We start from the raw sequence: 26750 nt of genomic DNA, 5'->3' as shown, positions 1-26750 counted from the left end.
TGCAGGACTTTCGTTGCAGCAGATGGAACTCTTTTCCTAGAAAAAGTGGGGGCAACACCTGATAAACCTGACAGCAGCTAAAGAAAGCTCTCTTTGACCCCAAAAGTGTGGGAGGCTAGCAAGATGCACCTGGTATGGACTGGTGGACAATTATTAAATATTGCCAAAATGACAGCTAGGTACATGATCTGGAAATGCTTAACCAAGAGAGGAAAAAGAAATTCCTACAGAATCCGGCGCACATCAGCTGTAATTCCCCTTTCCTCTTTAGTCAACTTTGCATTTCTTCCTTCTTTTTAGCTTCTTCATATTTCACCTTTTCTGTGCTTCTAAACTAGTTTATCAGTCAGTGTTTGGGGGTGGTGAGATCAAATCCAAACCAGGATCTGAACCTCATGGATCATTTTTGAGCTACTGCTGGACTTCATTCTGTAACAGAGTGGAAGGACTGGAGCAGAGACTGATGCTCAGAGCAGCTGTTTGCAGCGAGGCAGACCTCACACAGCTCCGGCCCCCGCCAGGATTTAGGGGTTCTACGTTGCTTCCAAAAGCCCAGATGCATATTCTCCTAACCCATGAGCTTCTACCACCCCCTCACCTTCCTCCTCCTGTCTTTCACCTCCTCAGATCAACATCTCATTTTCTCTCCCCTCTGCTCACTGGTGTTCTGCCTCCCAAAACCACTCCATGCCTCTGCTCCCATCCTCTCTGGTCTGTGGCACCTTCCTGCAGGCAGGCTTGGACCTTGGGACATGCCAGGTAGCTTGCTGTTGCCAACCCCTCCATGAAAGAAGAATGAATTACTGTGGGGTACTATTACTAGTAAGGACATTACTAGTAAGGACAGTGCCATTGGCATATGGTAATTGAAGGACAGAAGAAAGTTAAACAGGCCAGGTCTGAGGGGCTGCTAGGAGAATAAGATTGTTGCTTGGACTGTCTGGGATTAGGGCTGGCCTTGTTAGCATCTGTACTCTGGCTGGCTTCATCTCACTTAACTCCAGGTAGCGGGACAGGTACCTTAATCAGGAATGTATTCATGGTTAGCTCCCTCTTGAAAGAGAAGGGAAAATCGTTCCAGAGTGTTATTCAGCTCACCCCTAACTCCCTCCCGAAAATGTCTCTTTCTTAACAGACTATTGAGGTAGCCTAGGGCAAATATGCTTCTAATTTAAGTCCCTCAGTTAAACTGGGTGAATCAGACCTTTGCATTCAGCTCATGACCCACAAACCTTAACTCTACATGCATAAAACTGAGGAAGAATGAGAGGAAAAAGTGTAGAGCTGCAGGCAAGAAAGTAATGCAGCTGCATCCTGTGTGACACTTTTATTCAGCCAGTAGCATAGCACATGTCATTGCATGAGCTGGCACCATGCATTTGCCTGTTGGGACATATGGTAACCAGAGAAGCCACTGCGCTGCTCATGACCACAGGCAAAAAAAGTGCTGGTCTTTGTTTCTTACATCCCCAGAGACTCAGCCAGCAAGAAACAAATCTTGAGAGGTCTGAAAGAAACCCACAAAAATGGGTCATATAGTGGAACCAGGTCTCCCACTCTCTGATGAAGATACACAAATAATGACATTTTCTGCAACAAAACAGTTTGCAACCTAATGGGTTAAAAAAAAAAATGTGGGTGGGAAGAGCCTTGAACATTGGGCTAGTTCCACCTGCGGATCAGCATTTTGTGGTCCAAACCTAATACCTGGACAGAAAGCAAAAATCTAGACCATGCCTCAGCTGAAGAAAAACATGAACTTGATGGGTTTTTTCTGTCTCAGGGCTGATTGCAAACATTTAATACCACTGACCATGTGAAACTGCAGTCAGAGCAGCAAGCACACAGAAGTATTTTAGCATCCAGGCTACTAAGAAACAATGACCTGGTTCTGATCTCAAGAATATATAGATCAGTGTTAACCCCATTCAAGAAAATAGTGTTAGCCTGCTATAAAGGTAGTTTTTGTGAAAAGAAATTCACCTTCTATATTTGGTGATCAAGATTATTCTGTTCTGTTCTTACCTAAGTTCCTAAGAAAAGTGTTCCACTTTTTTTAATACCCATTTAATCTTTAAAAATCCTCTGGCTCTCCCACTTTCTCCTCCACAGTCATTTATTTTGGTTTACTGATTAATAAGGACCCATTTATGGGCTGACAAGTTCGAGCAGGCAATAATGTGTGGTCCTGAGCACAGGGATCCGTTCAGAACTGAAGGGCAGGAGTTGAAAAAATTAGCAGTTTCTGTGGAAGTCCTCAAAATAAGAGACTCATAGAAGAACTGACACTGGAAGGAACCTCAGAACATCACCCAGTCTGAGCACCAGCTCAGAGCAGAACTACTTTCAACATCAGGTCAGGCTGCTCCTTGCCTTGCTTAGTTGAGTTTTGAATGGAGACCCCACATCCCCGCTGGGCAACCTGTTCCAGTGCTTGCCCAATCCCATTCTGAAAATGTTTTCCTTAGCATCTTCAAGGGGTAATTCCCAGAGTAATAGCAGGTGTCCAATTATCTTGAACTGATCCCAAGGTCCAGTGCTTGCTCCACAAATAATAATAATAAAAAATTTTAAAAAATCAAGTCTTGCCTAAGCCTTTCCTGGAAGAGATGAAGTAGTTTGGTTTTTTTTTCTGGAAACTTTGAAAATTCATGTTACAGAATTATTCTTCTTCTTTTTGCATTTTGAGAAAGTTGTTCTTGGAAAAGCAGCCTCTTCAGAAACTGGTATACCTGGAAACTCTAGAGATGCCAGAGCAAAATTAAAATAAAAGGGGCAGATAACAGAGCTACTAAGATTTTTGTTTTCTTTGCATAAATCTGTTGCAGAGTAACCTACATTTTTGTGGTTTACACTCAGCGTCGTGTATTGGAATTAGACACAAACATCAAAAGAGACATCATTGCCATCTACAACTACGCTCCTGGCAGTTCATTCTGTTTCAAGGCTGACAAAGTTTCAGTGTCTCAAAAACAGCAAGGAAAATAAACAATTATTTTATTTATTATTATTTATTTAATGGGCCCTGGCTGCAGAGCCCTATGATGAGACCATTTCATTGTCAGGGTCAGTTTAAATCAATTCTGCCATTGATCCCTGTTTCCCGAGACTGTTTACAGCAACTATCCTGTTCTTTCCCCATGACTAAGTGTAACACTGATGTAATGACCACTACTGTTGCTACATGCCAACACTTAAAAGTAAGCAGCATGAGAATTACCCAGTTGCAAATTTTACCAAGCAAAGGTACTGAACTCAAAATAGTTGCAAAATTTATAATATGTATAAAAGCATATTATCAATACCTACTATTTTCCTGTCATATACTCTGCAAATTTGTCTGTCCCACCAGAGGGATTCTAGTCCCCTGGCATTGCTCAGTGAAATGGAGCTGGGGATCTCCATGGTCATCCCCTGCTCTGGGAAAGACTAGTGAATTCCAAGCAAATCAATGACCAATGTGTGCAAATTGTGGGAGAGTTTTGCAGCAGATGTCAGTGACAAGCAGACATCAGTAAATAGCCATGTAGATTTCTCACCTACAGACAGAGTGGTGTTATACTTATGCTTCTTCTGCAGAAATATATATGCTTTACTTAATAGTGTGGCCAAAGGCATCCGAGTGATTTTTTTCCCCTTAGAACACATCTCAGTATCACACCCTCCGTGAATGCTAACAGGCTCTGTTGCTTGGGACTTTTGTGCTGTCATGCCCTCCTTCCAGCTTGACATGTTTTTTAGCTTTAAGATTATGGTGATCTAGTCCACTTTAGTCTGCATGTGGTCTTAAAAAGGATACTTACTGTCATCATTTTATGTATTTTAATCATATTTAAAGTTTCCTCTTGGGATAGCAATACTGTGAAATGCTGGGAAATAGTTTAAAAGATTGTTACTCTATTTGAAGTACTTTAGTTCCTACAGAATGAAGTACAATCTGTTCTTGATAATTTACATTATTTTTCTTCTAATAGTTAAGCTGAGATACCTTCCTCTGTGTTTACTAAACTGTAGCAATGTCTCTGAAGCCCCAGTAGTCTGACTTTAACAATACAACATCTTTGACAGTGGTCAAGACAGAACTGAAGAAGTTCCAAGATGAATATGTAGAAACAGTGGTAATGCAAATTCACTGAAATAAAGATATTCTGCTTTTCTGTCCCAGGTCCTACTTCTTGAAAGTGTTGCTTTATCTCATTCATATGTTGGTAATATGTAGTATATCTATATACAGTCCTTTCAAATATTGGTCTTTGAATGTGAGGACATGAATTTTCTTTCAGAGCTGCCAAAAGCAACGTACTATAATTTGCCCTAAGCTCCTGAAGAGACCAAAGAGAAGAAGGATCCATAGTTGGAAGAGGCAAAAAGACAAATCTCCGTTCAGCAACATACAAAGGCAATGCCAAGGTGAAAAGTCTTCACAGCTTGCATGAATAGCTAAAGTCGTGCTGTAGTTTGCATCAAGCACTACATTTTTCTTTCTCTCTGCAGGGTCAAAGAGAATTGTGAAAAGCTAAAACAGGTACACACAAGGTATAAGTTATATTAACACTGGTCAGTAATTACTTGAAGGTAATTCTGGGCCTGTTACCTTCAGTTTCACAATCTGCAAGATCCCAAGAGAGTCTACAAACCAGGACTGTCACAGACCAAGAGAATAAAAATGGACAAGACAATGGACAAGTGATTACCAAACCACAGTTCCTCACGTACACTTTATCCCTTGTCACACATAGGCTAGATTGTAAAACTCCTTCAACTAACAACTCTTACTCACCCTTCTGCAGAGAAAAAGCATCACTATACTGAGCAACAACTTTTTGAAAAAGATATCACAAACAGCTCCAGTCTCTCTCTGTTCAAATCCAAGGAAAAGGTCCAAAGCAAAAGCTCAGATCTAATATAGGCTCGTAACCTACAGGCTCCCACTAACCATATTAATTTATGTGTGGATGAGTGTGCGCATCATTCAATCTTAGTAATAAAGAGGCTAAAACTGGGCATGACCAGTTTTAAATTGGACTGATGCTGGAGCTGTGTGAAACTGAGATGAGAGTTCAGGAGAAGAGGTCTAAGTAGAAGCATTTTCCCTCAGTCCTGAGAAGCATTCCCAAGATGCTTCTACCAAAGGAAAAGTAGGAACAGAAGCACTGAAGAATGATTACCTTGGGGTCACTGGAGGAGGTTGTGTAGCATTTGAGCCCCTATTAGGTTTGTTACAGAGCACATTCATTTCACAGGTCTGATACCCGAGTACTGAGCCCAAAGGAAATTCCATATCAATTTCTACTTTGGAGAGTTTACTTTTACAGGGAAAGCTTTATTCCAGATTAGTTGAGTAATCCATAGGCCCTCACTTAATGGTAGGAAGTTACCTGATATTCTAGAGATTTCTCCTTGTAACTTCAAATACCACTTCTTTAGTTCAACTGATCACTTGTGAGTTTTTAATTTGATAAACCAATCACAGGGTCTAGACTTATTCTCTAAATATAAGACAATTTTACTTCCAAGGAACCACCCCTAGGTCTGCCCACAATCACAGCCTGTGTCTGGGGGTACCAGCACCTTGACCCCAGCTGTATAGGCCAGCTGATGGTGTGCATGGACAGCAGATGAAATGCACTCAGCTTCATTAACTTGTACCTTAATTTGACAACAGCATGCCATCTTTATGCACAAATTTTTAAACTTTTTCTTTTTTTAATTTAATACTGAGAGAACAATTACATTCTGGTATCAGACACCTGAAGTTCTTCTGAAATCTGGCTTCACTTTTCTGTTCTTAAATTTATGAATGACTAACAAAAGACTTTATCAGTGTGTGTTTTACTTGCATAGCATTGTTATATTGGCAACCCTTACTCAGTAGACCCATGAACAGTTTATTTTGGCATAAACCCCACACTGCTGCTGAAATAAGTGATCCCACCTTCCCACTGCTTGTTCCCACCCATACCTTCTCTCATGAGCTGGCATCAATGTCCGTGCAGCTGCGTGGTGAACTGAAACACTTTATTTGCAATATTTTTTTTTGGCTGGGGCTAGACAGCTTTCAGCAGTTACCACATTTGATGGCGAGGCTGGCTACACTAACTGAAAGTGCTTACAGAATCAGAAATGTTACACGTGTACATACTACAGCAACAAATGCTTTTGTTAGCCTTTTAATACAAGGCCAGTAATCATTAGCATCAGCTTGATTGAAACGTACCTGCTCATTATCAAAAAAGGGATAATCACTAGCTGTTTATCTGCAATACTTTAAGAGTACTATGAATTTTGACCAGACATGTAAGTGCGAATTCTTCAAAAGAGACTGTAAATGTCCTCATTGCAGAAAGGACATAAAGCTGTGTGAAACTCAAGCCTGCAGATACCACGCTGCATGTATTAAGTAGACATGGTATGCTTCAAACTTTCCAGCTATTTTTACTTCTCACTTAGATATATAGGCTTAAGAGGAAGTGACAAGGGTATTCTTAGGATTAGCTGTAAATTCTGGCCAGCCAGGAAAACCTGAATTTCAGTAGTGGTCTTACCCCTGCATCTAAAATGGAAAGAAAAAGTGACATTCCTTTATTTTAATCAATATTCACTTTCCATTTGAAACAGTCCTGCAGAATTTAACTGAGGGACATCAGCTCTCTAAAAAAGACCCAGATTTGCAATTCCCAGAGCCCTACAAAGTTGCTGTACATCAGTACAGAGTATGCTTCTCTCAAGCTGCTGTGAGCAGCACTTCTACCACACTCCTGAAGCATTCTGCAGTGTATCTAGACTCATTGCAAAGATGGGAAAAAAAGGGCTGCGCTGTCTGTCCTTCAGAGCAAACACCAGTCAGGAGCAAGCACGTCCAGGCCCTCCTGCTGCCTGGAAAAAGAGGTTGCAGCTCCCTGGCTGTGAGTAAATATATTTATTAAATAAAATTGTATAAATATTTACTAAAAATAAAAATTTGAGAAGGCCAGAAGTCCAGACTAAGGAAGGGGAGGCCAGAGGACTGCCTTGAGCTGAAATGTGCTGAGTAAAAACAACTGGGATGTGCCCTGAACAACAACAGAAGTAACACCGTAATTCTACTCAAATATCATTTATACTAGCAAATGTTTGTCTTTACCTGGCAGCTGGAAAAAAATTGCCATAACTGCAGTTTGCCGTAATACCTTTACCAATCATACTACTACTTGATCTCCATGGTAGAGATAGCTGGTAAGTCATCTGAGTTAATCCACGGAAAACATGTTAGTGCTTCTGCTCATGGAATGATTATTCTTTTAATAAACACATTGTTGGGGTTTTTTTCTGTTTATTTTGATTATTGAATAGCATTATTCCAAATACAGCAACTGGAAAAGAAGGAGCCTTTTAGGAGACTTTCGGGCTTGTATCACACAACTTTCATGTTGTTAATATATTTGGATTCAGTTTGTGAAATGGTCCATTTGAACCAATGTACTTTATTTGTGAACTGAAGTGCTAAGGAAGAGAAACTCTTAAGTATACAGGAAGATCCACGCTCTCACTGAATACCTATTAGCAAGAGACAGCTGGTGACAAAAACACCACACATGATCTCTGTAGTTACTTCTAAATTTTTTCCAGAGTTGCTGCTTCCCAGTACAAGGAATCTTGTGTGTTCAAAGCCTGCACTGTTTGTTCGCACATGCTGACAATGCATCTGGACTGCTTGTCTACATCGCTGCTTTCTCTTGTTCCACGTTAGTGTCACTATTTTGGTGTCACTTTTAGTACCTGGGTCTCCACATACTAAATATGAGAAAGAGTTCAACTATTACAACTTTCTTATTTAGAGTTATAAGCCACATAGAAGTGATCAGTATTCAGACATGAGCTGCAAACGCACAATACCACTTAAAAATTGATGGGACTATTTCACTTAACTTCAGCTGTCTAAAACTTAGGTGTCTAATGTAGTCCCAGATGATCCTTCTACAGTCAGTGAAGCTCCACAGTTGCCTCTAGACAGCAGCTATCTTATCCAGGATAAGTATCAAAGTTACGCTGTTGTAAAAGACCTGAACCACTCTCTGAAGATGTTTCTACCTCTTCATTAACTAAAGGAGAAGGCTAGGCAACAAATTAAGGCTCATTAAATAACCCTTGGACAGCTAAAATTAGGTCAAATGACTCCCATCCTTTCTGACAGACCTTAGCTCAGAAGCTCCCCACAGAAATTGCTGCTACTCTAGCCAGTGTTGCCACCACTCTGCACTACAGCTTCAGTTTATAGTCTTTTATTTTTCATCCTTATCTTTGTTCTTGTAGTTCCTGTGATGCCTTCAAAATCTCCTCTGAGCTGTCAGAACCACTTAGACTCAAGAGGCCGTGACTCACACGCACCAAATGGATCATGGCATGCAGACTGTTATCAGCTTCACAATTCCCCTCAGGTATGAACATTCCTATAGTGCTTAGGGTACCGACCCTCTCAGGGTTTTACTCAGCAACAAAGCTAGATTTTCTGCATTATTTCTGTTGTCTCACTGTACATGCTGAAGTTTCAGTTTCCCTGTTATGCATTATTAGCTTTGTCAGCTTCTCTCAGAACACGGAAATTTTCTCTTCTCCTATATTATCAGCTACATTGAGCTAAATTGAGGTCTGACCTATGTTAAAATCAGCTACCCAGGATCTTTAGAAGTCTTCTGGTGTGTCCAAGGCATCAGGCTTTTCAGTTGATGAATATATACTCACCTAATTCAGGCTTCTAGATAGCTGAACAAGTACTTCATTGATCAACCAGAACCTCTTTTATTGTAACACTTGTAACACTTACTGGCTCTTCTGCTGATTTCCCTTAAAAGTGCTTTGGAAAAAAAGCAATGCAAGAAGACAACCAAACAAATTCCATCCCCTCCTCCCATCCCCTGACATACAGCCCTCATTGAGATACCAGAGATACTTGCTGGGGCCTAAAACAAGCAAGCATCCATTAATCAACTCTTGCATTTCTCTTGGTAATACCCGAGGAAAGGAAATAATCATTTAACATAGCTCTGATGCCAAAACAATACCCCCAAATACAGGTCCATATACATAAATACTTTAACATTTTCTGGTATGCATCTGATTTCTATTTAGTGCACATGAAACACTTGCAAGGAGAACTTTTCTTTTTCAGTGCCTAAGTGATGCAGGGAGGGATCTGACAGATAATAACTTCTTCCTCTTTCCCCAAAACAGTCACTCGAGGGTTTTGGACCGAGAGTACTTCTGTAAATTTTGCAAGAGTAAATTACTGTGCTAAAGGGAGGATATTGTCCTTCCAAATTACCACTTTTTCTTACAAAAAAATAACCTAAAGTTTCTTTAAAGTCACTATTTTCCATCAGGATTTCCAGTAGATTCACATCTTCACAATTTTTTAATGTCTGCTCCAACGCTCAAGTTTGTTCTCATGCTATGAAACATGCTTCTATGTATCTGTGTTGCCATTAGGACTGAGGATAGTCCTCAGCTCAACACCTTTTCAGACTTTTCCAACTCTGTGGCTTTCTACTCAGAAAACCTTTTCCTAGGCTTTCCCCACTCCACAAGACTATATCATACCATGATATCTCTAATCTTTAAATAATGGTATTTTGTGTCTCTGTCACCAGGAGAGAGTATTCACTAAGACCAAGATTAGCCCTGAGTGACCAATTTCTCCAGACCACCCCAACAGTCAATCGAGAAACAGGCTTCGGCCAGGGACAAGCAAGAGAAGTTAACTTCATTCTTCTGAATCATTCTTTGGAAAAGCCTATGGGTCTCCACTGCTTAAAGTCTAGGGAGATTAGCCTCACTAGGCTAAAACAGCTTTGCTGAATACCACCCGAAGCATTTTGGAAGTTCCTGACAAGTTTATCTTTCCTTCAAAATGCTGTCCAGTTGATTTCAAAGAAAAATACCCTTTACATCGCTTCATGATGCGTGCAGTTGCCTCTGTCAAATAACCGTGCAGTCTGCTTGGGTAACCTTCCCTATTTAGCTAAAATATTGTTACATTCTCCTTATAGCATGCAGTTCACTGGCCCCTGAAGAAAGCCTCAAGCCTTTGCAGTTTTGATTGCCTGATGCTTTGGGAGCCAGGAGAGGAAATGCAGTCATTCCTGTACTGTATTTACGCTGGTCAACGTTCTTGGAGTTCAGTGGCGAAAGGAAGCGGACAATCTTAGTCCTGAATCCTCAGCCTAACCCAGAGTAGAACACTAATTACTCTTTGCTTTTTTTAAAAGATTGTGTAACTTCTACAAATGGAATGGGTGTTGACTGCATATTTTTATGGATTTAATAAAATTGAGGCTAAACCTTGGGATTTTTGTTCTCCTTTCAAAGCTAAGAAATAATAAGCTTTACCAATTTTAATGTGAACTCACTTACATTCCATTATGCAGCCAGGTTAAAAAAGAATTTTAATTTTATTTCTTTTAAAAACTTAACATCCCCACATCTCTAAGTGATTAAAGTTTATTTCAAGATTTCTGTTGAATGTAGAGTTTAGGGAAATTAAAAATATTGCTGCCCTAAGAATCAAACTAGAATAAAACAAAATTTGAGAACTGTTAACATTTAACAGTCCAATCTTTACTTCAGCTCTGTAAGTATAAGCATGGAGTAACCATTGATTGACATGTTCATTTCAGAAACAGATTACACATTGGTCTGAGAATAAGATGTCAGTTGGTGCCCTCATGTGGATATGTGTGCTGTTATATATAATAGAAAATGAAAATTCTAGCCCAAACAAAGCCATAGAAACTTTAGCATCTCAGTTATGTACACAGAATTTGGACAGCTTGTTTAAGACAGGCTTTCATTATTTGCTGCCAGTGCGGGCAATTCCATATTACTTAGTTGTAAGCAGAATTTCCTAGCTAGATGCCAGGATATAGCATGGCTCTTACTGTAAATTTGAAGTACAAAACTGAAGTCATTCCGAACAGCCACAATCTATCTCCCTCACAAAAACTATTGATAGTTTTTACTTTTTAATATGAATCAAGTGACTGGCTTCCAGAACTAATCACACAACTTTTTTCCAGGGTTTGGAAAAATTTCAACAGAATATAACCTTTCTCGGAAAAAATGCCTTTCTTATTTACAAAGAAAGCATTCCAGTTGTCAGCCAACACAGAGAAGAGTTGAATATGCACAGGGCATCTAGGCTAGCAGAAATAATTCCAGTTTGATCAACCTCAGTGGAAGAAATTATCACTCAAGATCTAGCTATGTTTTTCTCAAAATACGCAAAACAGGTGAGTGAAAAGCATACAACACTTCCAATAAGAATACTGAATCAGTTTTATATATTGACTGTATGACGATGAACATCTGCAGACTGTCAGCAAGGGTCCTATGTAGATGGCAAGGAGGTAGGTATGGGAACACAGCATGATGCAAGCTGCAGCCAATCCCCTGGCTAGGGTCAGTGCAGATCTTGTGTCTCTTGTGCCACTGTCTCTTTGGAGTGCTTACGAAAGTGTATGCATTTTTGACTCTGTTACTCAAAAATGCTAAACTTTAATGCAGAATTAATCAGGATGATTAAATACAAGCCCAGCATTCTACAGAATCAGCTATGTAATCTTTACATCTTAAGTGTAAGGAAAAGATTGAAGGCAAACCAACTAGAATACTTTAACAGATATTGAAAGAAGTAACCACGTGACACAACCAGAATCTAAACCTACGCTAGACTGCCATTTGCAGCATATCCTATCATAATTGTGCTGTGTGTGCCCCCAGAGGTAAAGATACTGAACTGAAATACTGTAAAAACTTCAGCAAAACTTCCATTTTCAAGCTGAAAAGCAGCTACAATGATTATAAAGAATTGATAGGTAGGGTACCTGCAATCTGTAATCTGATATGACAAGTGCCTACCTCAAAATCCAAATTCTGAACTGGTGGGTAAAGAAGTTGGTTTTACTTTCATCAGCCACCCACAGATCAGAGTAACTCCTGTGGAATTCCACTGGCTTCGGCAAATCCATATTGTGAAATGTTTCTTACCTTGTGCAGTGTTTTAAATTCTTACACATTATGATAATGAGGGGGCCAATAATTTAATTTTGGAATATAAGCTAACACTCTATTATTTATCTGCAGGCATTTCATGTCTCCCTGTGCTAGGTGCTTTACAAAAGGACAGAAAAGCATACAAGCCAAGCATAATACTACAGATGAGAGGAGTTTTATCTTTGTTAGCATAATATCAGAGACATGACTTGTAGGTTTGGTAGCGTTCAAAATTCTTTGTCCTTACAACTACTTAGTTACACAAATTTGGGGCCTTTGCAGGAAGTAATGCATGTTTGACATTACAATTTTTTTTTCCATAATGACACGCAACACATTTGATATTTTAAACATTTAGATTATCCAGATCAAGTATTAGCCAGGTAGTTCAGTACCAGGCACTTTAAAATATGAGGTTCTATGGGTAAAAACTTGTACTTTCCCTTGGCATCAAAGATTGCAGAAAGTTTTTACCTTAGCATCATCACTGAATGCCCTAATGTACTTTGTTATCATTCTTCAGAGCATGTGTTATACGGCTTATTGATCATCCAAAACTCCATAGCTAGTTTTAGTTGAAAGATGCTGGCGTGCATGCTGGCTTACCACAACCTTTAGCTATTCTTTGGGGGAAACGACAGTATGAAAATGAAAGAGGTCATCTCTTTAGGAATACTGTAGCTGTCAACAGAAAAGGAACATACTTTATACAAAACCTGAAAATTTATGGACCTTTTTAAACTCTCATTTAAGAAGTTACATATTTCACTTACTGCTGTTGCTCAATAAAAATAAAAAGAAATTCTTTTAGAAAAGACTTGCCCATAAATGAAGACAGTTGAACAGAAAGAGTTGTGTGCCTATGAATTATAGTTTCAGACTGCTTATACTCTGCCTTAAAGCTGTGTATTCTTTCTCTGTACTTGTGCAATGCATTAATATTGGAAGGCCGTCTTAAAACTGGGTGATCTATTGGTTTAGGGAGCTAAAGATTAATTCCAGATGTGGTCATGCTCTTCTGGCCCTTCAAAAAGTAACTACTGCACCATCTGTTTTGTAACAGACAATTTCAAAGAGTGCCAAGGGGAATGTTAAAGACATTGGTCAAATGGCCACATATACCTTACACACAGGAATCCTAAAGGTCATAGTGCCTCAGACAGATTCATATTTTCACTTTTTTCTCTCCATTGTTCCACCATGGAAGCTCAAGGAACAGTTCTCCTTCCTCTCACAATAGGAAGGAGACATTTTCCAGATTATTACCAGCATTGACATGTAAGAGGCCAAATTCAGACCTGAATTCAGTGGAATGACTGGAATTCATGGTGACATATCTCTTATACCTGCTCCACTTTCGAATCCCTGTAGATTATTCCAAACAGCTTTGTTGTTTTTCGGGGTTTTGGGTTCTGGTTTTTTTTTGGTTTGGTTTTTTTTTTTTTTTTTTTAAATGAACTTAGTAGCAGGAGATCAATGCTAAACTGACTTCAGATCTGGCTGGTTGCCCAAGACAAATGAAGGGTGCAACAGGTAATGAAGGGTTATTCCAGATCATGATAATTTTTATTTTTCCTGGTTATCTCAGGCAGCTCAAAGTAAAGGAAGTGTGTCTGTTCTTCTAAATACAGTGCTTGGCATCAATGTCTACATCTCGGGTGTGTAACAAAGATGTATTCAGGTCTAGCACCAACATAACTTAAACACTTCCCAACAGTAAAACCAGAGTAAAAGAAGTTGCCTGAAGACTTCCTAAGTATAAATCTGAACTTTAGAGCAGTAACTCATGATTTATACCAAACAGTCCTGAGAAAAGGTCTAAAATGAAAACAAAATGAAACAGAGAACCTACTAGAGGTTAGACAATCACAATCTTCTACAATCCCAAAGAGTAATTTTTGCTGCAGTGACATTAAGTAAACCAAGGGTAAAAAGAAATAAAGATTAACAACATGTCTCCAGTTGGTTTTTCCAGTGCATCCAGTCATGTTTTATACCAATTCTTGTAATAAGTTATTACAAAAATAGCTAAAGACTAGCAGACTAGTGTACCTACTTAAGTTTCATTGACTTTGCTGTGGTTTTCTCCATTTAACAGCACACTGAGGAATCAGTGCCTTAGTCCGCAAGCTTACTGTCTGGGTATACACCAGCTAGATCTTCAAGTTCAAAGTTTGCTGCTGGTAAGTAAGAAATAAATTAATATTCTTAATAATTAAAAAAATTAATATTAAAATCCTCACCATTTGCCTCTCCTTAGTATTATTAGAATTGAATATCTCTTAAGCCATGCTCTATTTGGGTGGTGTAAGTGAATTCCATGCAGTAAGATTTGCACTTTTTCAGTATTAAACATTACTAAAACAAAGAAAGGTTGGAAAGCAGAATAGGAAATGTCTGCTTTGGAGAGCTTCATCACAGCTTTTAGAATTAAAGATGTCCAAAAGAAATACATCCTGAGAGGCTAATATACATATTGGTGTGGGAACATGCATGCATACCTGTTAGCTAAAGCAAAAGCCCCATTGGCTTAGGACAAGATCTAATTCAAAATACTAGACTCAATAAATAACACTTTGAACTAGATGTTACACATTGCAGCTACTCACAATTACACTCCAAACCAAAAGCTGCAAGAAGAAAATGGTGCCTGAAAGAAGGATCCAAAACAGAAAATATTTTAAGGGAAATCACGTGGAGCTAACCTATAGAAATCATAGAGAAGAGATGGGTTTGAAATCCCAGCCTCTACAGAGCTAACATATCTCCTCCAGAGCTATAGAAACATCTCTCACTTCATCTTACGTAGGTGTCTGTACTCCCCCAAAACAAGCCAAATAAGCAACAACAACAAAAAAAGCAACCTGAATAAAACTCACCCATGCAAACCAAGCTGTGTAGTAGTCACACCTCTTGCTGAGGCTGGTGTTCCTGGAAGAAAGGACTTCCAGAATGAAGAGGTATTAGAGAGGAGAGTTTTGTTTTAGACATTCATATTACACCTCAGCTTAATTTCTGGTTTTGTTTAAAAAATTTTAACCTCTTTTTATCTGTTCTATAACATAGTTAATAGATAATCAGAGTCACAAATCCTACTCTATTCCTGTGCTTTCTAAGCACAAATTCTGCCTTTAACTAAGTCATGCAACACAGGGCTGAAAACTGACCCATCCTTTGAAAAATACTCAAGAATTGGCTTAGGTGAGTCATTAGTTGGAGCTTAAATAAAGAAAGTCCAGAAATTCACTGCCAGTAACTCCTCTCTTCTTATTCTGTAGTGGACCTAACTCTAAATTCAATCCTAAATGCATGGATAAACCTTTCAAAGCTCACTGTTCTCTGGTCTGAGAGGCTAATTTGCTCCAGCTGAGCCCAGCACTCACCCACCTCACTCTTAAGAAAGACACCTGTGGCACATCTTTTGCACGGGAAAAACATACCAGCCACTTGCTGGGTCATACACACCTTGTCAAAGTGATCTATTTAATTTAAGATTTATAGATCCAAAATTACACAGCCCAAAGAAAAAAAAGAGAGCGGTCATTTTATTCACTTGACACATGCTGTCTTGAGGAGAGTTCCATTTGTAACAGTAGTTAATCATTCACAAACAAGAATACGGTTTTAAAAAATAACTTACTTGTTCCTTGCAGCAGATGATTAAGACATGGTGTACTGGTTAACTGGTACAAAATACATACTCCATGGAAATAATTGTATTTCTATTGCACATTTTTTGGAAAACTTTATCACTTTAACTTTCACTTTGTCATTTAACTTATCACTTTTAACTTTCTTACCTCAGACGTAAGAATTATTACACAGAAAGGTCTGTTTCCTTTCTCAGACATCTTTTGAAATGACTGGATTGTAGTTCCTTATCTGAGGACCTTTGGGTTTTTTTGCTGACAGTGTTGCATCCAGCTAGGACGGATGTCTTCCACCTGACCTCCTGCCTGAATCACAGCTACTGACCACAAACTCCACGTTGCTGACAACTGCAGAGTTCCCCTTGGTTTGGCTGACAGTACGAGCTCTACCTTTACTGTTGTGAGGTTACAAGTGTTACCAGGCAAACAGCACTGAAATAACCCTGGCCGCCCATGAGGACACGGGTTTGGGGCACACTTGTGCCCTGTGGAACAATTGCCATGGGTCTCCCCGCAGCACCTGCCACATACCCCACGCTGCTTTCCCCGAATCCCCGGCACCAGACTGCAGGAGGTTAGACAGCGTTCTTCCACCACGCTGTCTTTCCAGGCGGGCAATCGCTGAAGGCGTAGAGTTGTTGCGGGGAGACAACTGCCACGGCAATCTCCACGCTGAAATAGAACCCGCCCCAGAAACCCTGTGATCCGCATTTTGATGGATCTTTGGCTTTTACACGTTAGGGGTACCTATGATATGTACGCGCAGTGGACATATAATGCGTGCAAGGCAGCGGGGGCGTGAAGTTTGCCATCATTTGCAATCCCCATGCACTCTGGGGTCTGAGCCCGTGAGAAAACCCGGCTTTTAAGGTGCCGTCCCCAAAATTACAGGCCGGGCTTGGGTGGCGGGGGGAGGGCCAAAGCCACGGCCTCTCCCCCCCGCCGCTCCCCCGGCACCCTCCGAGGGCCGTCTCCCACCTCCCTCAGCCACCCGCGCGGGGCACGGGCCGCGGAGCGGGGCACGGGCCGCGGAGCGGGGCACGGGCCGCGGAGCGGGGCACGGGCCGCGGAGCGGGGCACGGGCCGCGGAGCGGGGCTAGGCCCAGCCAGGCCCAGCAGCGCCGGAGCGGGACCGCGCCGCGCGGCCGGCCCAGGCCGCGGGGGGCGGTCCGGGCCCGGCGCCTCCCGTCCGGGCGCAGGCGCCACCGCGAGTCCGCGGCGGAGGGCTGCCCGCCCCGGGACGGCGGCTCCATGCGCTGCCAGGTAGGTGCAGCCTGCCGGCGCCCCTTGCGGAGCGGGCTCCGGCTGGAGGCGAGGCGGGCGCCGGGGCTCCCTCAGCCCCTCTCCTCGGCGGGCAGAGGCGCAGGGTGGGCGAGGCGGGAGCGGCACACGGGTCCGCGCTGACCTACCCCCCCTGCTCTCCCAGCACCCCTCTTCCCCGCTCTTCTTCTGACAGCCGGGTCCGGAGGGACGCGACAGGGGCTCGCGGGCGTTAAAAAAAGCCAGGGAAAGCGTTTCCTCACGCAGGTTCGGTTTCGGTTGTTTGTTTTGGTCGTTTCGGGGAAGGTAACGTGCGGTAGCGGGTTTTTCCCCCGCGTTGTTTTTCGCAGTAGGCCCCGCTCCCCTGACGGGCGTGTGTTCCCCGAGCAGGTCTCGGTGCTGTATTTCGCCAGGAGCGCAGAGCTGGCGGGGCTGCGCTGCGAGACCCTCTCGGTGCCGCGGCAGATCACGGCTCTGCAGCTCTGGGAGGAGATCGTCAGGCTGCACCCCAGGTAATCGGGAAGGCGCCTGCTGAGGCGCGCAGAGCTTGACGTGCTGGGGGGTGTTTTGGTGGACGCAGGTCGGGCGTTCCCAGCCGAGCCGGAACGAGTATCAGTCCTTTGCTACCATGAAAACTGTGACGTCTCTCCTGTTCTTGTAACCTGCAGCGAACGTTTTGTGTTTTGGCCAGTTGGAAGTGCTGTAGCTGTACACTTGGAAAGACTAGGTCCCATAAACATACCCAAAAGTTGAGCGCGAGGCGTGCCTTAAGACGCGTGGCCCGTTGTCCAGGATGGCCACGGTATGGTAACGCCGCTGCACATCAAAACTGAGCTGGGTTATTGACCTGCCGAGACGGTGAGATGTCTCGAGGAGGGGTTGAGCACAGGCAGGGCAATAAATAAGCAGTTCGTGATAACGTGCAGGTGTTTTGGATCACTTTTCTTTAACTGTGCTGTTAGCCATTGGTTGGAGCTTATGGCACGCTCTGGAAGGCAGGTCAGGAAGGGAGCAGAAGCCCTGCCACGGGCCTCCAGCCACTCAACCCTTACATAGGAAATATGCTCAGCCACTTTCAACCTCCTCTGCTTTGAAAAAAAACCCGCCAGCGCTGGTGGTTGCATTTCACAGGGAGGCAGGTCCTGAGAGAGCGCTAGGTGTGTGCTGTAAGGACCCCTGTGGCACTGGTGCTCCTGAGGGTGTCAGCAGAAATTCCCCCTCAGATTAAGGCTGAGGGAAGGTGCTCAGTCCTGTCAAGAATGAGTCTGATTGATAGAGAAAGGTGCAACACCATTTTGGAGGGGGGCTTGAAAAAAAAAGGTATAACAGAGGTTGAAGTCCCCAGGATTTAGTGTGGAATGCACTGGAATTTCCATAACTTTGGACTTCGGTGCCAAAGTCTTCCTGTAGGCACCACCCTTCTTTATTAGACCAGGGGCCTTTACCTCACAGAAAATTGAGACTAAGTGTGTTTTGGGGGAGGAGGCAATAGGGAATGAGTGTATTTTACTTTGCAGCCTATTACTCAGTGTCAGAAGCAGCAGCAGCACCTTTGATCGGTTTGCCATAGTTCATCAGCTTTGTCCTTTTATGAATGGTGACTTGGGGCAGTACGTTTTGCATGTGCAGTTACTTCACAGCGGCCTTCTTGGAAAATGCTTCTGCTCCTAGCTTTTCTGGAAAAACTCAGCATAATTGTAGGACATTGACCACAGACTTCTATTCACATTGCTAATGGATATTCAGACTGCAGCTTGAGCATACTTGACAATGCTCTTCTGTTCCACCCATTTTCCCCGATGAATTAACTTGCAAGTGACATTAATTAGAGCCCTTCCTAATGGGCACTTCAGGTCTATGGTTGTGCTCTGTTCCTCAGTGGCTTGCTGTGCTTTCATACAGTTCCTCCCTTCAGTCTGCTCTCTTGAGTCAGTGCTACTGTGTTTTGCTCAGCCTGTGCCTTGCCTACTTCTGGCTGGCTGGCTGTTAGGAAATAAGATGATTTTTACTTGTACCCTTTTGGCGTGCTTGCTTGTTTCTAGGCAATACAGCTCTCCACTGTCTGTGCCAGATTTTTTAGTCTCAAACAGTAACAGTTATCATGCTTGCACCTTCTGAAGTAAAATGTTGGTTTTCTTTTTCTGGTGTCTTACTGGTGTTGCCCTCATTCACTGTGTGATTGCACTTAGTCATGAAAGCGACTCCCTGCCTGCCTCACGGTATCCAGAGCTGTAGACTCTCACAGCAACATCTCACAGATGTGGAATCAAAAAATATATAGAAGATCTGCCAGAAAATGCACCATATCTGCCCTCTTAGTTCTGTCACCACTCCTTATCAATAGCAAATTTCAGACCCATAGATATGAAAGACCCAAAGCCTCATAAACTGTGAGGTTACACAACAAGAGCAACTTGTTGACCACTGACTCTTCATAAGATGTCATGAACAGCATCCTGCAGTGCTTCTTGTGTGTAAGAAAATTGCTCCAGCCCAGCCAGACTGAATCAGGGGAATGTTTCCTTCTAATCCCAAGTTGGATGGTTGCTACCTCTTGAGTTGCCTCCTTCTTTGTTAGAAGCTGCTGAAGTGGGTCTGGTATACATTGGTTCGTTCTCATGTAGGCCTATGACAAATACAGTTCCTGACTTCTGAAAATTATGCTGAGTTGGTTTCTCCTTAGCCACCACAAGAAAATCCAATAGTAGGAGGTGGGTGTTTGTTGTATTTTTGAAAGTGTATTGGAAGCAGAGTTGCATAAGTCTCAGTGGTATTTACCTCAGCTGCCCTAGACTGCGCACCAGTTTGTTGTTTAATGAAATCTCATGGTTAAATGCAAACAGTCTATTTAGAAACCTATTTGTGCTCCTGCCAATCCCCCTCAGGCTTGCTGTCATCCGGGATCAAGTGGTTTTTGCTGTTCGGCAGGAGTACGTGCTTCTTGGAGATCAGCTCCTGGTCCTGCAGCCTGGAGACGAGGTTGCCATTATCCCACCAATTAGTGGAGGCTGAATCTGCTGAGATTCTGTTGGGTAGGTATCACTTCTTGCTTAGCTTCATATGGAGTGTCATCCTGTGCTAAAATATCTCATGAATTCTGTATAATGTTCCAATAATCTTTTTTTGTTTAGGTCCAGAGATGTGATTGCAGTTCTCTCCCTCCACCCTGGTACTCTTTTGAGAGAGCATAACTTGCGTTTCCTGCTGGAGAGGGCCATTGTGCGCACCAGAAACTATAAGCTGGTGCACCAATAAATGATTAACACATATGCAGTAAATGGAAGAAAATTGCCAAAGGGGTCAGGCATTGTTTTGAATTTGGGTTTCAGGCCTTGCTGTTCTTTTATAGTTGTTTCTGACTGCCAGTAGATACCCAGCTTGCCTAAATAAGATAATAATGAAAAACCTCCTGCCACTTTTTAACAGAAAAGATTGTACAGGAAAAGAATTGACTGCTGCTTACAAAAACCTCTTTTTGTTGTTGTTGTTGTTGTTGTTGCTGTCAAAGGAACAGGTGTTCTTAGAATAGCTTCATTTCTTTGCATGGTTTCAAGTGCCAGTCCATGTATTTACTGCAGCTTGTTCCATTGCTGCTGCTCAAAATACTACTTTTCCTCCTCACTCTTAGATGAACTGATGACTGGTTTCTACTCAGGAAATTAGAAGTGTCTCCTGTGTCACTGAAACAGACTGATAGTATGAGGTCCTGGAGAGCATATTAAACTTTAGGGTTAGAACCCCAATCCATGTTTATCAGAAATCTCTGTTTTGAACTGTGTTTGATTTCACAATAAGATAGGGAGGAGCAGCTGACAATCTTGCCACAGATTTACTAGCACAGTGGTCCATGCTGGTTGATTGTACTGTTAAACTGGGGCCTCAGACTAGTTCTGGTTTTGTCCTACTGGACCAGACTTTCCTACCAGGAAGGAACCTGTATGCATTAAAAAACAGGTCATTGCTTGATATTTGCAGTTAATATTCTCTCAGCAAGTCTGCTGAGAAGTCAGCATGCCATGGAGACTGGTCTCTTGGGGTGAGGAAGTAGATGGTGCATGTTTTCTGCATAAAGTGGGGCGTTAGCACTGGATAAAAAGCAGTTGGCCAATGCTAGTATCACCAAAACCAACAACAGAGTCTGTTTGGTTTCAGCTTTTGTAGCGAGCTATGGATGAAAGTGAAGATGTGCCAAAAGATTTTATCAAGCTCAAATCTGAAAAGCTCTCTGTAGATGAAGTGTCAGAGCTGGTTATTTCACCGTACTGTGGGGCAGTGTCTCTGTTCATTGGTGAGTTTAATATTTCTGAGCTGGATCTCTGGGTGTGTTAACAGTCTAATAAATGGAACCTGGATTATCCACACCTGTATGAAAGCTCCTGCAACTCAGATCTTCGTTGAAAGTAAAGTACTTTTTTACCCATGGGCTGGTGAAAGTCAAGGCTGATAGCTCTGTCCTGTTGCTTAATGTGCATGGTACAGATCTTAAAATTGCTTTGTGCTTAAACCATAGTGCTACTGGGCTCCTAAGTACTGAACACTTCAACATTGCATGGGCAAATGCAGTAATAGCACCTTAGCAGTTACACAGATGTCCCAGCCTTTGGCATTACAGACTGCAGACTTGTATAATGTGTAAACTAAATTATTCCTTGTATATTAAAGATTTCTCTTATTCAGAGAATCTCTTTACATGGTCATGATTAGCAGAGGTTGTTTGTATTTGCACAGTGCTGACGCTGACCATAGCAGGAGATCCTGGGTTTTACTCACTATTTATGTATAATATATTATTGTATAATAAATGTATAATATATATAATAAATATATAACATACATATTTATTTATTCAGTGCTTTTGGTTGATAAATCATTTGTGTTTAGGTACTACAAGAAATAATTTTGAAGGAAAAAAAGTGATTCACTTAGAATATGAAGCATATACTTCAATGGCAGAGACCGAAATAAAGAAAATCTGCAGAGATGTTAGACAGAAATGGCCATCGGTCAAACATATTGCAGTGCACCATAGACTTGGGTATGTATGGCCAGGCCCCATCCTTCTGCAAGTAGAATATTAATCCTTGTCTGGTGCTTGACTATGCTTACATAGTTGCGGGACATGCAGGAATCTTTACAAACTGTAATGTAGCAAAGCTGGCTGCAGGATCAAGCTCTAGCTACGGAGCTAAGGTCTTTTAAAAAATGTGTGTATTGATATTGTTTGCTGGAGTTCACATTTAGCCTGCAGGATCCTTGATGCTGGTGTAATAGTTTGAAAGTGGGGAGAAGGGATTGAGATTTCATTCCAGGAAAGGGGAAGCTGTTGGTTTGTTTTGTCTTTTTTTAAACATGTGAAGTTGGCAGCACTTTATTTTTCCTTCTCTCTTCCATTGAGGTGCCGCAGAATGTTCTTACTGTCAGATTTAAGTCAAATTATGCCATAGGGAACCTGTAAGCTTAGACTATGGGGAGGGGAGAGGCATGGTAATTGACAGCCATACTTGTCAGAGAACCTACTGTTGTTCCTTGAGTCTTGGATAAGCATTTTCTGTTGGGTTCAAAACATGGAATACTAGTGTCTGACATACTCTTGAGCCTTCACGCTTCACCAGATTTCTTACTGAAACCAGCAGCATTTGCAGTCTGTTGCAGATGCTTGTTTCCTTTTCTCTCAGCAGAAGGAACTTAGGAGGTGATCTCAAAGGGTAATATTAGCTCTGAGGGGTAGTTTCCTTAGATTTCCTCCATAGTCAACAGAGAGTGTGATTCTCTTGAGGGCAGCTCAAAGCATTTAAGCTTAGATATTTCCTATAAACTGTTTGCCAGAGGAGTGTTACTGTGGAGGGAGGGTTGGAAGGCAGCTTTTGGGAATACTGCCCTTGTGAGGAGCAAAACACTTGTGCTACTTCTGTTAAGTTTGGAAAACCAAACAGGAAAAACTTCATCATTTGAATTTGTCAAAAATTAAGTTTTATTGCAAAATCTGCCTAGTTCGAGGTGCTTAATTTCTTCTTTCACAAATTCTTGTGCAAACTGAGATGATTTCTTAGGTTTTCAGATAAGGACTGGGTGTTCTAGCTTGTTGCTGTTCATTATTAAGCCAGCTTCCAGTGAGTTTCCTATGCACTGCTGCAAATTAGCAATTTTCCCCTCTTAATTCCATAGACTTTATTTAAAAAAAAAAAAAGAAAGAATGGAAGAAAAAAGCCTATGTCTGCTGGGTTTATTTACTCTAAAGCATGGAATTCTCACATCTGGTACTGATTTTGGTTGTGGTTTTCTTTCTTTTTAAAAGTGTATAATCTTTTGGACATGGCTTGACACTTGCTCAGTATGAATGAGTCAGGAGAGCGTGTGGCCAGAATACTGACGTGACATGGCCACAACTTTTGGGTGCTCTTGATATTAACCATTAGCTAAAGCTGCTGTTGTTCCTCTTCTCTCCCTAGTGTGGTTCCAATAACTGAAGCAAGTGTAATTATTGCAGTCTCCTCTCCACACAGAACAGAATCCCTTGAAGCTGTAATGTACTGCATCAATACCTTAAAAGCATCCGTCCCAATATGGAAAAAGGTACGTTTGGGAACAAATTTGATTTTAGGCCTGTGCCAGAGTCTTAGACAGCTGGGATAAAGCTGCTGCTCTTAAGCGAAGCAGCTGAAGCATTATGGGCAGCAGTTGCTCCTGACGGGATGCCAATGTCTAGCACCAGTGGGTTTCCTCTAATGCAGCTAGACCCATCTGTGGCAGGTAGGGCACCTGGAAGGTCCTCTCTTGCCTGTACCATCCAGCTCCTCTTCCTTTTAACGCCATACTGGGGTCAAAGTGAAGGAGTCCTGAGCTCTCCTTTTTTGAGTGGCAAAACTCAGTTCTGCACAGGCTTATGGAAGAACTTTAGAGTCAGCTTTGCTTTGGACAGCATTGCAGTGTGCAAGTAAGAGTGGCATTTCTTGTCTTTCTGTTTTCCCCTCATCCCTGTGGCCTTGAGAAAGCACAAAGCATTAAGCAACAGCACACAATGAAGGGATGAGCAGAGGTCCCAAAGCTAGTAAGGGCACACAACAATGTGTGGAGAGACCAGCCCGGGTCTAGAAAGAGCCTCATTGCATAACCACAGTGTTGCATGCAAGCAATGAGCACTACCTCTGCCTTCTCTCCCAGGGAGAACTTGACATGTGGTAACAGTGATGTTCTCTGCATTACTCCACTTTTCTGACACCTCTTTCAGGAGACTGGAGTTCTGTGGTGTCAGAAAGAATAGTCAGGGGCTTGGAGCCCTACTGCATTTGCTCCTTAGGTCCGGACTGCTGCTGGGTAGTCCAGTCTGTCCTGAAGATCTAATACTTACTGTATTTTGTATATTGTAATTTTAATTTTTTAATACTGACATTTTGTATACACTTAACTGCTCTCCTAAAAATTATGGTACATTAGGTTAACATGGCAACACTTTAAAAGGGCAGCTTCAGACATGAGTGCTGTGTACTCTACAGCTTTTACATGATTTCTTCTAGATGTCTTTCTTGAATTGACTGCAGTATAGATGGGCCCTTCTAAATTTAATGGGGCTCAGCCCAAGGTTCAGCATCTGCCCGCATGTAAGTCAGTATGTTCTAAGGGTGCTGCCCTCTTTTCTGTTTGCCAGCCAAGTGCTGTGTAGTCCTGTTGTGATGAGTAAATAATAGCAGGATGGCTGTTGAGTTGTTTGGCCTGCTTGTGGCTGTATGTAGCAGAATTCCACAATATTTCCCATTCTTTGTTTATATTTGCAGGAGATTTATGAGGACGAATATTCTTGGAAAGAAAACAAGGAATGCTTTTGGGCAAATTCAGAAAAATAACTGTATTCTCTTAAAAATAAAATGTTACTGTTCCTAATGAGCATACTTGTTTAGCTTTGAGTTGTTTTTACAGAGAATCTATATGTTTTTAAGTGGCTGTAATAGACATTTCAATTTGAATAATTTAGTTAGGACTGAATGAAATGAGTAAGAATTAGGGTTTTTAAGTGTTCTTGACTCTCCTTTGAAGTCATCTCTTTGTGCATTTTAACACGGAGTCAGTTTTTAAAACAATCTTCCCTAAAATTTTTGGTTGCAAGGTGTTTAGTCCACTGTGATGTATACTATTTTAATGCCTTTACAGTGGTAGTCTGTGTTCACTGTCTGCATGGGAGGTCACAACAGGCGAATTGGATTTTTCTTAATCTTAAAGTCCTGAGTAGTTTAATTTAATATGACTGTAGAATCAATTCACAAGCTTTATGCTATTCTGACATTCTTGTAACATGAAAGCTACTTGAAGTAGATTAAACATTTTGGTACAGACAGAGAAGAAAATACAAACTGTACCCCAGAGTTACTAACTTTTTAGTACTGGTTACGTTCCAGTAGCTCTGTCTCACAGAGACATTTTTACTGTGCAGCTGATATTACAAGTCCATTGCATTAAAAAAAAATGGACAGACCTTGATTCAAAATTAGATCTAATACTCCACCAGCAACAAACTTGCATTAGCAATAACACACAAACCTGTAACTAGTTAATGATGTCTAGACATGATTAATTTTGAAGAAGCTTTTTTGGCTGTGTACTTGTATGGTGCTGCAGAAATAAAAAAGCTAGCTATTATTACAAATAGACAACTATAAGTTTAATTAGTTTTAGTAGTTTGACTTTAGAGATGTTAGGATTCAAAGTCCTAGAAAGAGATTAGTTTTTCAAAGGAAAGTGAGTCTGTTGAACTTTTTGCAGTTTGTATATGCATTTATATTCACATTTATGTTTTTAATACAGTTTTTCTCTTGTTACTGTTTTGAAACCTAGTTAAAAGAGAGAAGGACTGACATAGTATGCCTATGCTCCCACTGGAAACAATGGGCTGCTCATCTGAGTAAAACCATTTTATTTATATTACTGTACTGTGCCATGATAGTGTTTAGATGCTAAGAGTTCAAAGTCCCATTGTGTATGGCATTTTTACTAATGCTGAGAGGCAGTTTTATCTAGTCATCATTATCAATGTAGACAAGATAGATATAAAGCAAGGAAAATGAGGTAAAGAAAAGTAAAATTATTTGCTCAAGTTTCTATATCGTCACATCACAGAACACTAAAGCCTCAGCTGTATAATCCATTTCATTGTGTCTGCAGTAAAAATCTACAAACAGCTGCTAGCTGCACAGAATAAAATGAGAAAAATAGGGGATGATCTTTTTTCTCCCAGTGATCTCAATCAGTTTTAATATTTAGTGATGGTTACTGTATCTGGATTAAGTAAATCCCAATGAAACATAGAACTTCAGGCAGAAGCATGGTTAAGCTGTGTGTGTTAACTTACTGATGCACTTCCCTCAAGGTAAGTGAGTGAGTCCTTCCTCTGCAGGACAGCAGCTGCTCCTTGTGTGCTTACACATACGCAGCCTCCAAACCACGTGGGCCCTATTACCTAGGCAGGGCTGAGCAAGTTCAAGGTTGAATTTTCCTTTGCTTTGGAGGTTGGAGAGGAGCCCTCTGCCATTTGAATGTCATTTTTACCAGGAGTTGTACAGAATCCTGAGTACAGATCACTTCCTCTGTCAAATAATTCTTTTTGTTTTTAGAGAAGAAAGCAATACATAAACTTTCCCATTTTTGGTGTTCATTTTTCCACGTTCATGTTTGCTGTTACCATGCAACTAATTAGTAGATTAACTTCACAAAAATAAATGTCTAGCTTGCCTTGTAGTGGGTAGTTTATGAATGAACTAAAACCTATGCAGTGCTTGCATACTGGTGCTGTGCTCTCATACAGAAAAATAGTGGTATTTAGAA

The 26750-nt window shown here is 41.4% G+C and overlaps 2 protein-coding genes across 4 annotated transcripts; both read left to right on the top strand.

Annotated features, from left to right (window-relative positions):
• Positions 1 to 16801: 16801 nt before the first annotated feature.
• Positions 16802 to 21912, top strand: LOC138683807 (molybdopterin synthase sulfur carrier subunit-like). 3 transcript variants are annotated; one of them, XR_011323254.1, is made up of 6 exons: positions 16802 to 16940; positions 17328 to 17449; positions 19823 to 19969; positions 20069 to 20236; positions 21090 to 21225; positions 21819 to 21912. XR_011323254.1 is itself a non-coding variant. In XM_069776303.1 (4 exons), exons 1-3 carry the CDS (start codon positions 16929 to 16931, stop codon positions 19947 to 19949), a joined length of 261 nt encoding a protein of 86 aa, XP_069632404.1. In that variant the 5' UTR covers positions 16802 to 16928; the 3' UTR covers positions 19950 to 19969; positions 21819 to 21912. The 3 variants fall into 3 exon arrangements, 1 of the variants encoding a protein (XP_069632404.1); XR_011323253.1 differs by lacking the exon at positions 20069 to 20236; XM_069776303.1 differs by lacking the exons at positions 20069 to 20236; positions 21090 to 21225.
• On the top strand, positions 21090 to 24819 carry LOC104315503 (molybdopterin synthase catalytic subunit). The gene is made up of 4 exons (XM_009915505.2): positions 21090 to 21225; positions 21819 to 21972; positions 23387 to 23510; positions 24710 to 24819. Exons 1-4 carry the CDS (start codon positions 21105 to 21107, stop codon positions 24776 to 24778), a joined length of 468 nt encoding a protein of 155 aa, XP_009913807.1. The 5' UTR covers positions 21090 to 21104; the 3' UTR covers positions 24779 to 24819.
• Positions 24820 to 26750: the final 1931 nt, after the last annotated feature.

This window comes from Haliaeetus albicilla, chromosome Z, assembly GCF_947461875.1.
Source record: "Haliaeetus albicilla chromosome Z, bHalAlb1.1, whole genome shotgun sequence".
Classification (NCBI taxonomy): Eukaryota; Metazoa; Chordata; class Aves; order Accipitriformes; family Accipitridae; genus Haliaeetus; species Haliaeetus albicilla.
The sequence above is the reverse complement of the archived record's forward strand: the minus strand, read 5'-3'. Positions and strand labels throughout refer to the sequence as shown.